Source organism: Hakea prostrata, chromosome 2, assembly GCF_041222555.1.
Source record: "Hakea prostrata isolate BN-2017 chromosome 2, UWA_Hpros_2, whole genome shotgun sequence".
NCBI classification, from domain to species: Eukaryota; Viridiplantae; Streptophyta; class Magnoliopsida; order Proteales; family Proteaceae; genus Hakea; species Hakea prostrata.
Window position 1 is genome coordinate 6,687,902 of NC_142601.1, and position 12,881 is coordinate 6,700,782.

At 37.0% G+C, this 12,881-nt stretch overlaps 1 protein-coding gene across 2 annotated transcripts; it reads left to right on the forward strand.

Moving 5' to 3' along the window:
* The first annotated feature begins 764 nt into the window (after nt 1-764).
* Nucleotides 765-6,103, forward strand: LOC149023505 (cytokinin riboside 5'-monophosphate phosphoribohydrolase LOG1). Of its 2 annotated transcripts, XM_089144042.1 has the most exons (7): nt 765-1,039; nt 1,807-1,904; nt 2,019-2,049; nt 3,103-3,202; nt 4,778-4,848; nt 5,038-5,181; nt 5,483-6,103. In XM_089144042.1, exons 1-7 carry the CDS (start codon nt 920-922, stop codon nt 5,573-5,575), a joined length of 657 nt encoding a protein of 218 aa, XP_089000168.1. In that variant the 5' UTR covers nt 765-919; the 3' UTR covers nt 5,576-6,103. The 2 variants fall into 2 exon arrangements, with proteins under 2 accessions (XP_089000168.1, XP_089000169.1); XM_089144043.1 differs by lacking the exons at nt 765-1,039; nt 1,807-1,904; nt 2,019-2,049 and adding an exon at nt 2,073-2,982.
* Nucleotides 6,104-12,881: the final 6,778 nt, after the last annotated feature.

The following is a 12,881-nucleotide window of genomic DNA, read 5'->3' on the forward strand; positions in this document are numbered from 1 at the left end:
GTCCTAATATTTAACCTAGTAACGCTCCAATAATTCTTATTGAAGATGAGGTGAATTCGAACTGCCGTCTTCATTGTCTCCTTTACTTGGTGATGCTTTGATAACTAAATCTGCTTTAATGTTCTTCTACCATTTGATTAGAATCATAAGATGGGTTTTTAAGGAACCCTGGACTATCTCATCAGTCCATTACCGTTTTTAAATTTAAATCAAGAATCGAGTACTTTTTTATCCATGATGAAGACGACATCTCCTTACCCAAAAATTTCTAATTATTAGATTGAATTTCTTGAATAGTAACAAGATTATTTCAAATTTCGTATACTATGGATCGAAAAAAGAAACACTTCTCATGTTAACATGTCCATCGAAAATTTTCATTTTATTATATAAACATAAAATTTGGGATGGAATTGGATTAATAAGTTTTACGAAGAAAGGAAGAAAGAATTGAATTAGTAAAGTGGGTCACAAATAATTAGTCTTCGATCCAAAAAGGAATAGGAAAAAAAAACCACAAATGATACATCCCTTTCCAATTTACGAAATTCTAGTGATAAATTGCCAAAGCCAAACAACATTTTGCTTCTTGAGAAAGGAAAAAAATTGCATTATTGAGGTGGTATGCGTGTGGGGGACTAGAGAGGAGAGACTAGGAGAGTAGGATTTGTGGGGGTGGTACGCGTGCTCGTCTCTACGCACGTGTGCTACCGTTTATATATACGCACAAGAAGGCGCACTAAAAAGTGGTAAGAACAAGGGAGGAAAGGAGTGTGAGGATTGGATATTTGTATTGTGCTGTGGCTCTGTGACACTTTGCAATCGCAGACACAGAGAAGGGATCAGGTGAAGGGAGGAACAAAGAGAGTTTTCGCTAACGAAAGTAACTTAGAAGAGATTAAGAGATTAAAAAGAAATAATGGAGAGGGAGAAGGAATTGAAGCAGTCCAAGTTTAGAAAGATTTGTGTGTTTTGTGGTAGTAGTCAAGGAAAGAAGAGTAGCTACCAAGATGCTGCTATAGAACTTGGGGAGGAATTGGTAATACTTTTTGGGCTCAGTTTTGGTTTCTCTGTTTCTTCATATCTGGGTTTTCATCGATTCTTCTTTGTTTTCAACTTTTGCTTTCCTATCTCATCCAGGATTTCAGTTTGAGATGGTTACATAATCTGTTTTCTTTCATGGGTTTCTTCTGTTCTTCTTTTTCTCCAGGGTTGTTTGGTTATTCATTCTTTGAAATTTATTAGTTCATCAGTTGGGCTATTTATTTTCAATTGTTTATGGGTTCCATTCTATTTCTACTTCTTCTCCTGTTGTTTCTAGCATGGCTCTTGAAATGCGTTTAAATTTTCTCTGGTCTGGCTTTCTTCAACGTTTTCAGATGTTCATGTTTGGCCTCTAGGCCAAAACAGGACTAGTCTCATCTACAGACTAGGAGCTAGATTCCAACTCTACTCATATCTAGTAGTTGAAGTAGTGGTTGTAGATTCTATTCTTAGTCTTTTCTTTCATTCTTCTTGTATGCTATTAAGCTATAAACCCAGTTTTCACTTCCCTCTTGTCTGCTATTCTAATTTCCCTATTGCTCTCTGAAGTAAATGTACTTCATGTCTTTAGTAAAATCAGTGCTGAAGAACCCATGTCATTCCATATCTCTTTTTGTTGTACACAGAAGTACTGAATGACATTTAATTGATAATGTTATACTCAGAATCAGTGCTTCATTTCAGAAGAAAAACCCAAGAGAAAGACGTTAAAAGAAAATTATGTGGTTTTCATTTTTATCTAATTTGGCTTGGATTTTGAAGGTGACGAGGAACATTGATCTGGTTTATGGTGGTGGAAGCGTAGGCCTTATGGGTTTAGTTTCTCAAGCTGTTTATAATGGTGGTCGGCATGTTCTTGGGTAAGTTCCTTCTGTCCGTGAAGTTCTCTATAACAGATTGGATGCAAAACTTTCACAAGTTTGTTTTTAATCACATCCATGACTGATTTCTGTCATTTTATTGTCTTCCTGCAGTGTTATTCCCAAGACGCTCATGCCTCGAGAGGTAAAATTTAAAATGTCTTCAACTTTGTCTTGTTTATAAGATAATGGGATCAAAAATGGACAAAGGGAGACCACAGGGAAGGGATAGAGAGGGAGAGGTTTCGTTTACATGCCCTCTGTTTGGACCTTTTTTTCTTCTATTTTAATTTGGTTTTAGGTTCCATCTTTTTTGTCCTACTTCCCCATTAGCCAGACTTGGAGATAGGCACATGGATTTTTCAAGATACATGATACTGACAAAAGAATTTTCCGAAACAGAAAGGGACTTTTTATGGGTTCTCAATTTCTTATGAAGGTTTGCTTCTGGTAGAGTTATCCTCTGCCAAATGGTTAGCTGTTTGACTGTGGTAGAGTTATCCATTCTGCCAAATCGTTGCTGTGGTTTCAGCCATTAATTTTCATTTTGCTTTGAATATACTTGGAATATCTGGTGTCTTTAAGAACAGTATATTTTCTTACTTACCCTTCTCTATTTTTTCCAGTTTTGTCATTGCTTGCTTTTTGTTTGTGTGCGATATGTGGTTCATCCTTTCTTGCTCGGTTGGATTATAATAGTGTGTCACATTTTGCCCAGTTTCCTTTTAAATTTCCTTGTGTTTCACACAGAAAAATATAGTACTGTTTGATCCTTAAAAATAAATAAAAATAGATAAGAAAGGTGGTCCTGGTTTGAGCATTTAGACTTCTGTCTTGCCATTATTTTCTGTAATTCTTTTTGAATTTCTTTATCAGCTGGTCTTTTTTAAATCTGAATAAGTTGTTCGGATTAAGTATGATTTGGAAGGAAATGCCTACTTGGAGTTTTTTTTTTTTTTTTTTTTGGGTAAACTATTTGAAGGTTCTTGTTCAAGCCTACTTTCCACCACAATTGCTGGCTGCAACTCCCATCATTGTTGCCCTTCACAGTGCCCAGAGAAAAGCTCTATTTGGAAATGTTCAGCCTTTAATCAATCCCTCTCTCTCTCTCTCTCTCTCTCTCTGGGTTGGGGTTTACCTTCTTTCTTGCTCACTTTATCTTTGTTGTTTTATTTCTAATCTTAGTAACCTTTTGCAGATAACTGGTGAACCAGTAGGGGAAGTGAGGGCAGTAGCAGATATGCACCAAAGGAAGGCAGAGATGGCTCGCCAGTCAGATGCCTTTATTGCCCTACCCGGTTAGTGTAAACCCTGCCATATTCTCAGGCAATACTCACACTAAATCACTGAGAACAACTCAAGAACGATAAATGCACTCTGTGTATAAGCTTGAAGTGATACCCATGTTTTTAAATACTTACCCAGACCAAGAAATTAACCCTGCTGGGCAGTTGCCAACTCAAGATAATGGTAGATCGACGCCTTGTTCCATCACCCAGCTGCAAACCTCAGATGAAGAAGCCATTCTGGTTTTCTCAGTACAATAGGTTAAACACGGAACAATGAAAAAACTCAGTGTGTGTTTGATTTTGTTCTTAAAGTTGGACCACAAGTCTTTCTCCTCTAGTCTATTCAAGCCAGCTTGAAGTCTAAGTTACTACATGTGTGTATAGGCTATGTGGATGTGCATTTAGCCTACATCAGTTACCATTTATGATAATGCTCTATTGCTGTGAAAGCAACTGTTCCTGCCTCCATTGGAATAACAGTTTGGAAACCCCAAGATACATGATTAGGAAGCAGCCCTTCAGAGTTCAAACCCTGGTTCTTGACCCATCAACATCAGAGCCTGAAAATCAGGGCTTCAAAAGAAATCCGTTTAATCAAGGCTTCAATGTCAAAAGATCTATAACTTTACAGTTTTGCCCCTTTCTTTTATTCTCAAATGTTTTTGATACAGTATTTTATAGAAGGGTAAAGAGGCATTTTAAAAACTTGAAATCCAATTAATGGCATATTTAATCCCATAAAACTTATGTGAAATGGTAGATTTACTCTTCTGAAAGAGAAAAACTGCATAAGATACCTACCTATGAAAACAAGGAAAGGGGTATTTCAATGAAAGTGTCAAGTTTTAAGCTATAGACTTAGACCAATAGAGGTGTCATTTAGATGGACTGTTCCTTATTTCCTTCTCTCTTTTTTTGCTCTCTTTTTTTGCACTATTTGATGGACAAGATAGTCTGGAAACTCGTGACTTTAAGGTACTATGTAGTTCCCAAATTAAGAAATACTCAGTGCTTTCATCAAATAGTTCTGCCAACTATCACCTGCAGGTGATAGGAAATAATGTTTACCTCCAGAAAAAGGTTCATCTTACTGAAGAAGACAGTAGACTCTTTTGAATAGATAGCTTTTTTTGGGTAATGACTCTTTGAATAGATGGCTACAAAGTTAAAAACTGAAGTCTTACATGAACACGTATACATCGAGGCAGGAGAAGTTCACCCTCTTAATGTTAACCAATCCCTTTTGAGCCAATAATTTTCACATCCCCAAAGGTTGGAAGATAGTAAATTTGAGAATGGCTCTCAAAATAAAGGTCTTATCTGGTGTTAACATGGAGGCTAAGATCAATGTCTAAGGAAATAATGTCATCCACAACAAAGGGCTTGTAAGCTGTTAATACAATATTGGTATTAATAGGTACAAGAAGTGCTAATTATGCCTTAATAACTTTTGTATCATCTTTGCCAAGTTAGGAGTCCTTGAACATGCTTTCATTTTCAATGAGTGTCTCTTTGAGATCATCTATCCTATCATACTTATTTAGTGGATAAGTTGGTTAAACAAGATATGGGATGTAACTGCAGGTGGCTATGGGACTCTTGAGGAGCTACTTGAAGTCATTACATGGGCTCAACTTGGCATCCATGATAAGCCAGTAATTTTCTTCTTCAATTCTTTGTTCTTTTGTCAACTCTAAACTCAGATACTTATCCTTGATTTAACTATTTTCATCTTTGGTCAGAAACAAAAGTGAAAAAAGCTCAGTGAATTACTTTTTTGTGCCTGCAATACCATTAACTGCAACTTATTAAGTATTGAGCTTCAAAATCTCTGGATTTTGTAGGTGGGGTTGTTGAATGTGGATGGATACTACAACTCATTGCTTTCATTCATTGACAAAGCTGTAGAGGAAGGATTTATTAGTCCTAATGCACGCCATATCATTGTATCTGCCCCTACAGCAAGGGAATTGGTGAAAAAAATGGAGGTAATAATCAATTCTAGTTTTTCTTTCTAATGAGATCAAGTGATTGGGTTATATATACAACTATTGTCTTTCTAGTAAGATTCAAATGATTGGGTTTTATGTGCAATCCTTGATGATGGAACCTGCTATCTTTTTCTCAGTAAATAGTCAGCCAACTAGTTTAGATTATAAACTCTTCTGCTATAATTCTAGTTTCTCAATTGACAAGGTTTTAACCTGGTTCTTTTACTAGTACCTCTGTATACAAGAGATTTACACATCCAAGTCATATGGTGTGAGACAATGTTTTTGCTGATTTCAGGAGTATTTTCCCCAACATGAAAGAGTTGCTTCACAGTTGAGCTGGGAGATGGAACAGCTTGGCTATTCTCCTAAATGTGATATTTCTCGGTAGTAAGGCAGGCAATGAAAAGGACTAATTCTGAATACCAAAATTTTCCACTGTGGAGGAATTCTTTCTGTAAAATACCACAAATGACTTAATATATGTTCCTTCCCTTTAATTGGAACTATTTGGTCTTCTTTATGTTCTAACTCTAACTGCAAAGAACTTCAGGTATGTAATATTACGAATGTGCCTATGTTGGCATTCAATCAATATCTCATGAAATTTAGGACTCATGGAAGATCTCCACAATTTTCATACACAATTCTCATGAATATCTAGCAGAAAATCATATCAAATTATATCAAGAAACAGTGGAAAAACTAAGGATGAACAATGAACCAAATATTATCATTCTTCACCATGTCACCAAGCCTCATCAGAGAATTCTGTTATTCAAATTACCAAACCAATATGCTTGCAAGAAGAAGCTCATCATTCAACACTCGCACCAGATTGAGTGAGATGGATATTCATAAACAAACATCAAGAATAGAGCAAGTGATTCATAATCCAAGAGAACAGATGTTTTCTGAATTTGTTCTCTCTTATGGGTAGACCTCTGATACTATCCATCTTAATCTGCTAACAAATAATGCTAATTGATTACCTCCATTTCAACAAGAAATAGGAGGGGACACCTTTGAAATTTTCCCATAGCCAATTGGTATAGCAATTTGATGGAATGATTAATGTTATCAGTTATATCACAAGAAATTCTTGATTTCTAGGCCAAAATACATCCTTTTTTTTGGGATGAATAAAGAAATTCATTTCCAAGACCCCTAAGGGAAAGAAAAGATATACAAGGAGAAAGGGAAAAGGGTGGTCGGAGCGGAGTAGGGATGGGACGACTAGGAGGCAAAAAAGAGGAACCTAGACCCCAAGAAACAACGATTGAACTATCCTTGGTGTATCCAGAATTGGCAGTTGGGGAAGAGTTTGATTCCTAGGCTGCCCCAGATGGAGTCCAATTTCAACAGATGGGAGTATACCCAGATCACCGGATGGAATCATGCCTAGAGGAGATCTTCCAAATGAGTTTCATTAAGTTGGCAATGTTATATTCACAAAATTTGTGGAAACCAAGACTGCCTTCAGATCTAGGGCGGAAAACCGAGGACCAGCTGATGGGGTGAAGAACGAAGGAGAATTCTTGGCCCTTCCATGGCTCAAATAGTGGCTTTAGGGATGGAAAGGATGTCAAACCAATAGACTTAAGAGGATTGGAGAACTGACTTAATAAGATAGCCCTACTAGCAAAGGAGAGCTGCTTGCCTTCCCAAAGTTGAAGCCAAATACATACATGTTTGACAGCATTAATTGGAAAGAGAGAGGTTCCCTCCCTCTCCAACACCACACCCACCCCCCCCCCCCCCCCCCAAAAAAAAAAAAAAAAAAAAAAAAAAACAAGAAGAAGAAGAAGAGTGTGGTAGTCTCAATAAGACTTGAAGCCTTCTATATTCCACTCAATGTTTTGGCTTTCAGACATTTGTCAGCATCAGATTAGGCATTGTCTATCAAAGAAATTAAAGAACTGATCTGTATAGACTGATACTTAATTTTCTTGGATTAAAACGGTCTTCCATAGCTTCTAAATTCCTCCTTTTCTTTAATGTTTACTTTGAATTTGATTTAGCCAAGAGCTGTGGAAAATATAGCTGGTAAACTGTTGTCTACAGATGCTCAATGATTTCCATGTCCCTAAAACCTGGCAATGGGCACTAGTATCAGTGGCAAAGTATACTGTTTAACATTTGAACAAGAAGTTTGAGCAACACCAGTAACTGTAAGCAGAGATATCACTTACTGGATGAGAGAAGCTTACAGACATGTTTTAACATGTTTGTTCATGATTGTTTACCACTTAGGATTGAACCTTGAACGACAATGGGGAAAAGGGTAGAAGGACAGGGTTCTTCCGCAATTGATTTGGGTCATGCACCATGAACATGTTCATAAGTAATGCACTTTTTCCTTTTCCTTTCTGTCAGTACCTCTGGTTTCCTTGGGTTTAGTCAATTTCTGTACTAGTAACACTCTACCTGATCTGTTAAATCATAAAAGTAGTGGTGGTTGAGGAGTCATCTTTTCTGGGTCTGTTATTCAAATTGCTGTAAACCTTTATGTCTATATAATTATGTGTAAGAGGAAAGGGGTAGATCTGCCATTCTGTTCTTGCAGGATTACATATTCAGCAGCCAAGTGGGTATCAAGGTCATTAATTCAGCTACGGATGGTGTAAATTTCTGAAGGATCTTAAAGAAATCATGGTGTCGGCATCTCCTCTGATATCATTACCAATGCTTACAACTGAAAAACACCCTTTAGCTTTAACATCTGCAACAGCAGTTTAATGAAAAGAATTATTAGTATCTTGGCCTTAACCCTTTGGCGAACTGTTTGTGAGCTCTGCTTTTGAAATTAGAAATGGAAGATTTTTGGATTACTCAAAGCTGATATCTTGGCCTACTGCAAACTAGTGGAAGGAGGAGTAAAGCAGGGGTTCATCCATGGTTAAGAATGGGGGCCAGAGTGACTTTAGTGTAGCCCATGCTGTGAAATAAGGAGCAGAGACCCTCACAGGCATTAATTAATCTGATTTAGCCTAGTTTTGGGGTCAGATTTATTGGAATCTAAATACCTTCTGCAGTTCACCAAGTAAAAATGAAAATTTCTTTTGCAGAATTAACAGAGAAAGAAGAAAGAACAAGGTTATGTTATTCATATTTCACAGAACTGATTTATATTGGACAAAATGAGGCCTTCTGGTGCATACCCAGAAACCCATCCAAGCCTGAGCGTGTGGAAATCCACAGAATAGATGTGAGAGACACAGGAGTCCTAGGCCAAACTTCCCTGTGCTCATGTTAGCACACCAAACTTCTTCTTTTTTGTTTTTATCTTTTAGTGAAAAATACATTTATTGAAGACTGGAGCTAATAAAAGCATTGACTTCTTCATTGCAAATCTGAAGAAGCCAAGGATTTGACAGTTGGCAGCTTGACCAAGAGGGCCACCTTAGCAAAGGAATCCATAATCAAGTTGCAGGACCTTGGAATGAAAACAAAAACACATTATACAAACTAGTTTGAAGCTTATATATATCATGATAGATATAAAGGATCTCACGAACTAGAGAGGAAGCATTAATTTGCTTTAATGGCTTGGAGAAGACCCACTCGAACAACAACTGCATCTGCTATCAATGCTGACTCACAATTGATTTCTTCTAAGAATGTTGTAATAAATTTACCTCTAGAATCACAATGATACACCCCACTGGCGCACCAAACTTATAATATGTTAGTTTCTTTGGGGATGAGAAGGGAAGGGGGGAAGGTGTCCATGGGAAGGGAAGGGGAAAAGGTGTGAAGGGATGGATGTTCAGGTCCAAGACCTCTTGGTCTTTTTGTTTATATATAGGAAGCTACCTCTACTCATGGTCCGATATGTCGACTGAAGTCGTCGTGTCCGTGGCTGGCGACACCACCGACACGGCTACAATCGCCGAAATGTTGAGCGATTTTTCGAAGACCACATCGGAAAATCCTTGAAATGGGTTTCGACTTTCGAGTGTTTCCGGCTTTGTTAGAACTTCGAAGAGATGCTTCAGTGCTAGCACGGTGGGGGTGAAGGGTGAGCTCCCGTAGGTAAGAATTATGATGAGAGTGAGACGGTGTAGTTGTTACCTATTGGAGCATGGAGGAATAAAGAAATTCGTTGAAATCGACTGGGTTCCTTTGAGGATTCAAAGATATCTGCAAGCAAATCCAGCACCAGCTAGCAACACCGAAGCCACCTCCACCAGCACCAACAATGCCGCCCAGACCTCCTCCTGCACCTCCACCAGCACGGCAGCACCAGCTCCTCCTCCCAGTCCCCGCCTACAAGTCTGCAACTCCATCGAGTTTGCCACCAGCTTCTCCTCCCAGTCCCCGCCTGCACCTCCTCCAAGTCCACCGCCATCGCGCTCCACCGAAGCAACTTATCCACCCCTCACTCTCTCGGAATCCTCTTCGGCTTGGAGCCTCAACCTGCAGATTCCGGCGTGCAACGGGGTCCCTTCGTCCCCAATGCTTCGAAAAGTCGACTGTCATAGCCGATTTCTCGGCGATATATCGCCGACACACGGTACCATGCCTCTACTATGCAAGAAGCACATTCACGATATGTCCTCATTTGGGATGTTTACTAAAGACTCTTATGTATGACCTGAATTCTTGTACTCCATTTTGAAGAATGATCCAAAACCAACATATTTTGGTTGGCGATCAAAATGACCCGTTTTCCGAAATCTGTGGCGGAAACAAAGGGCTTGGACCAGTACATGGGTATCTCAATGAGGAGACCAAGCCTTGGCTGATTTCAGAAAGTGATTGGCTTTGAGGAGGGGTGGGTTTCCTTTAGGGGTTTATGAACTGAAACTAAAATCCTTCATGGCCTCAAACAGCACCTTCATCATTACAGTTTGGATCCACAAATCTCACCCCAAACACCAAGTTATTGTGGGATTTCCCCAAAACCAAGATGAGCAATTAAAAAGTGTCAAATGGATATACCAAGCCCCAACCCATGAGTCCTAAATCTCAACCCAAGCCCATTCTCACCCTGCTAAACTCCAACTCCAACTGACCCTGGTAAGGTTTTCCCAAGCTTGGCCCTCCACTTATTTCTTCCTTCCCCCTCTTCTTCTCCTTCATTTTAATGCTCTACCCATCTCCCCAGGTAGAGCTGTGCACAAATCTCTAAAATTTTTATTGCAATTCACTTACCCAAGAAACAATTTGATTTTTTCTGTCTCTGTCTTGACACACACACCTGCACAGAGATTTCACATTGCTTGCCATGAATCCAATGTCTATGCATGAGGAAGCCAGCTGCTACATTACTTAAAATAATGGCTCTGGCCTCTGGGGGACCTTTCAGGTTTTCCTCTGCACTTCCGTTTTTGTTGCATTGACAGCTTAGAATTATTCTTGAGAAGATATGATAAGATCTCAAGACAAGTATTTCAATGTATACTCTACTTTCCAGATGCAATTTTCAAGTTATTTTGTACCTTTTTTGAGGCCTTTTAACAAACAAATAAAAGGCAGGACCACATCAACAAACAAAAAAGATTATATTCTCAATTACTGATTACTGTCTAATCCAATCTACTAAAACCCCTTCTACATTCACATGAACAGGTTTAGCTCCAGCCATTAGATGCCCACTTCACTTATTGGTGGTTCACCCAAAGGTATTTTTCTCTTTTGGGTTTTCTTTTTACTCATGTTGCGAAGAGGAATCTCTTCAATTATTAGATATGACCAAAAAATATAAGCGAGAATTGATGACGATGATGATGAAAATGATGTTTATGATACATTTCACGTGACAGGGATTTTCTCGTATTCTATCAAATGAGAAAGAAATAAAAATATTATTCATATATGATTGATCCAATCAATAATAGAAAAACTTATTCCAATCTTTATACGCAAAAAATAAAAAGTAAGAGGAAAATTCATCTTACCATAATACAAAACTTACAAGCAACCCTTCAATTGAAGCCATACAATTAGGTTAGAAGATTTTTTTTCCCAAAAAAAAATTCAAGGTTAGGCTTAAAGATTGACTTCTTATCTAACTTTTTATTTAGGAATTAATTAATTTTGATACATTGTCATGTTTTAAACACAATTAACACACATTAATTGTTGGATTAGGTGCACACAAATCAAGAACTTACATTTTTATATTTAATGTAAATCCTTAATCTACATCTTATCTTATAAGAAGACGTGTTGGATTCATCTCTCAAAAAAGGAATTTTGGATCGTAAGTGCTCTTCTAAGTTAATTAATTTCTTGATTAAATGGTTTTTGAAAGTTGCCCATTTCACCAATCTTATTAAGAAAGATTTTAGAGGACCACAAAGTACCCAAGACATAAGTTTTTTAAGATACAATTAGTGTTTAATATCCCAAATAAGTAGTCATTAAGAAGATCTCTTCTTCTTTCTTCTTTTTTAATATAAGAGCAGATAAGGTAGAGACAATGCTTCTAGAGATAAAGATCATATTTTGTTCTTTTAAATTTAAGAATTAACCTTATTTAGAAAAAATAATACATGTATTAATCTAATCATGGTCAAAAAGAGTAGATAAGTGATTTCTAAAACTAAAACCATATGTTAGATGAGTCGTTTTTTAACCTCTCTATCTTAAAAAACTGTTGGGAATACTTGAAAATTACTATTAATTTAATCATGGTCAAATTAATTACGAGACTAAGACAAAGTTTGACATAAATAGAAAAAATCCCCGAAAAGCATTTACACGAGACTCTATTTTTCTGATATATACTAAAAAGTCTCATCACATGACAAACAGAGTTGAATAGAGATAAGTCAAGATTTACCTACTCAAGAAAATTTTGCATAAATTTTCCATGACTATAACTTTATCTAGTATTATTTTGACCAAAAAAAATATTATCGTTCTTATTATTATCATCATTCTTGTTGTTGTTGTTGTTGGTACAAATGCATACCAAGTAAGGCAAATATGAGAAAAGGGTAATCTACATGATTATCCTAATAGTTCAAATACTTCCAGCATAAGCAAGCCAAATTCATTCCTTGTAATAATCATGTTACCCACTAAAGATGTGATATTAATTCAATTGCTACATGTTTAACTATTTAAATCATGTTCAAAGTATTATAATTTTCATCTACTGATGATTTATCTTTTGTTACAACGGTATATTAAATTCTATTGAGAAGTATAGTTGAAACAACAACAAAGCGTCTGGAGATGTCTGCTGGAAAACGAAGGGCTATCAATGGAAAGTACCTTAAGAGGTTAAAATGTGTGTATTATATACACTCATGTAAGAAAAGGAGGCCCTTGAAGATAGAGGAACCAATACTGCTAACCCTAAAGAAGTGACTTGTTTATCTATAGAATGAGACACAGAGTATAAATTCTACCAAAAATACGAGACATGAGTATAAAAAAACAGGTGATTATCAACAATGAGTCATTGTGGTCCTTATAAAACTCTCATTCAAAGCTAAATGTCTAATACGATATCTTGTCAAAGGGGGCAGTAAGTATCCAATCGTATTTTCTTTTAGGGTTTATATTTAGTTTGAATTAGATTTTCTTTCTCCTATTTCTCTATAATACATATTTCTTTAGATGACGATTCTTAGAGCAAATGACAAAAAACAATGAGGTCATTTCATATGAAAAGGAGAGAGAAAAAATAGTCACATACCATGCCTCAATGGTTTGAAAAAAACAAATTTTGATTTTATTAT

Bases quoted from the DNA above. Each gene is read 5' to 3' on its own strand.
- LOC149023505 (XM_089144042.1), top strand. From the start codon at position 920: ATGGAGAGGGAGAAGGAATTGAAGCAGTCCAAGTTTAGAAAGATTTGT. The intron at 1,905-2,018 runs GTAAGTTCCTTC...GTCTTCCTGCAG, and splicing joins GGTGGTCGGCATGTTCTTGG to TGTTATTCCCAAGACGCTCA. The intron at 3,203-4,777 runs GTTAGTGTAAAC...ATGTAACTGCAG, and splicing joins TGCCTTTATTGCCCTACCCG to GTGGCTATGGGACTCTTGAG.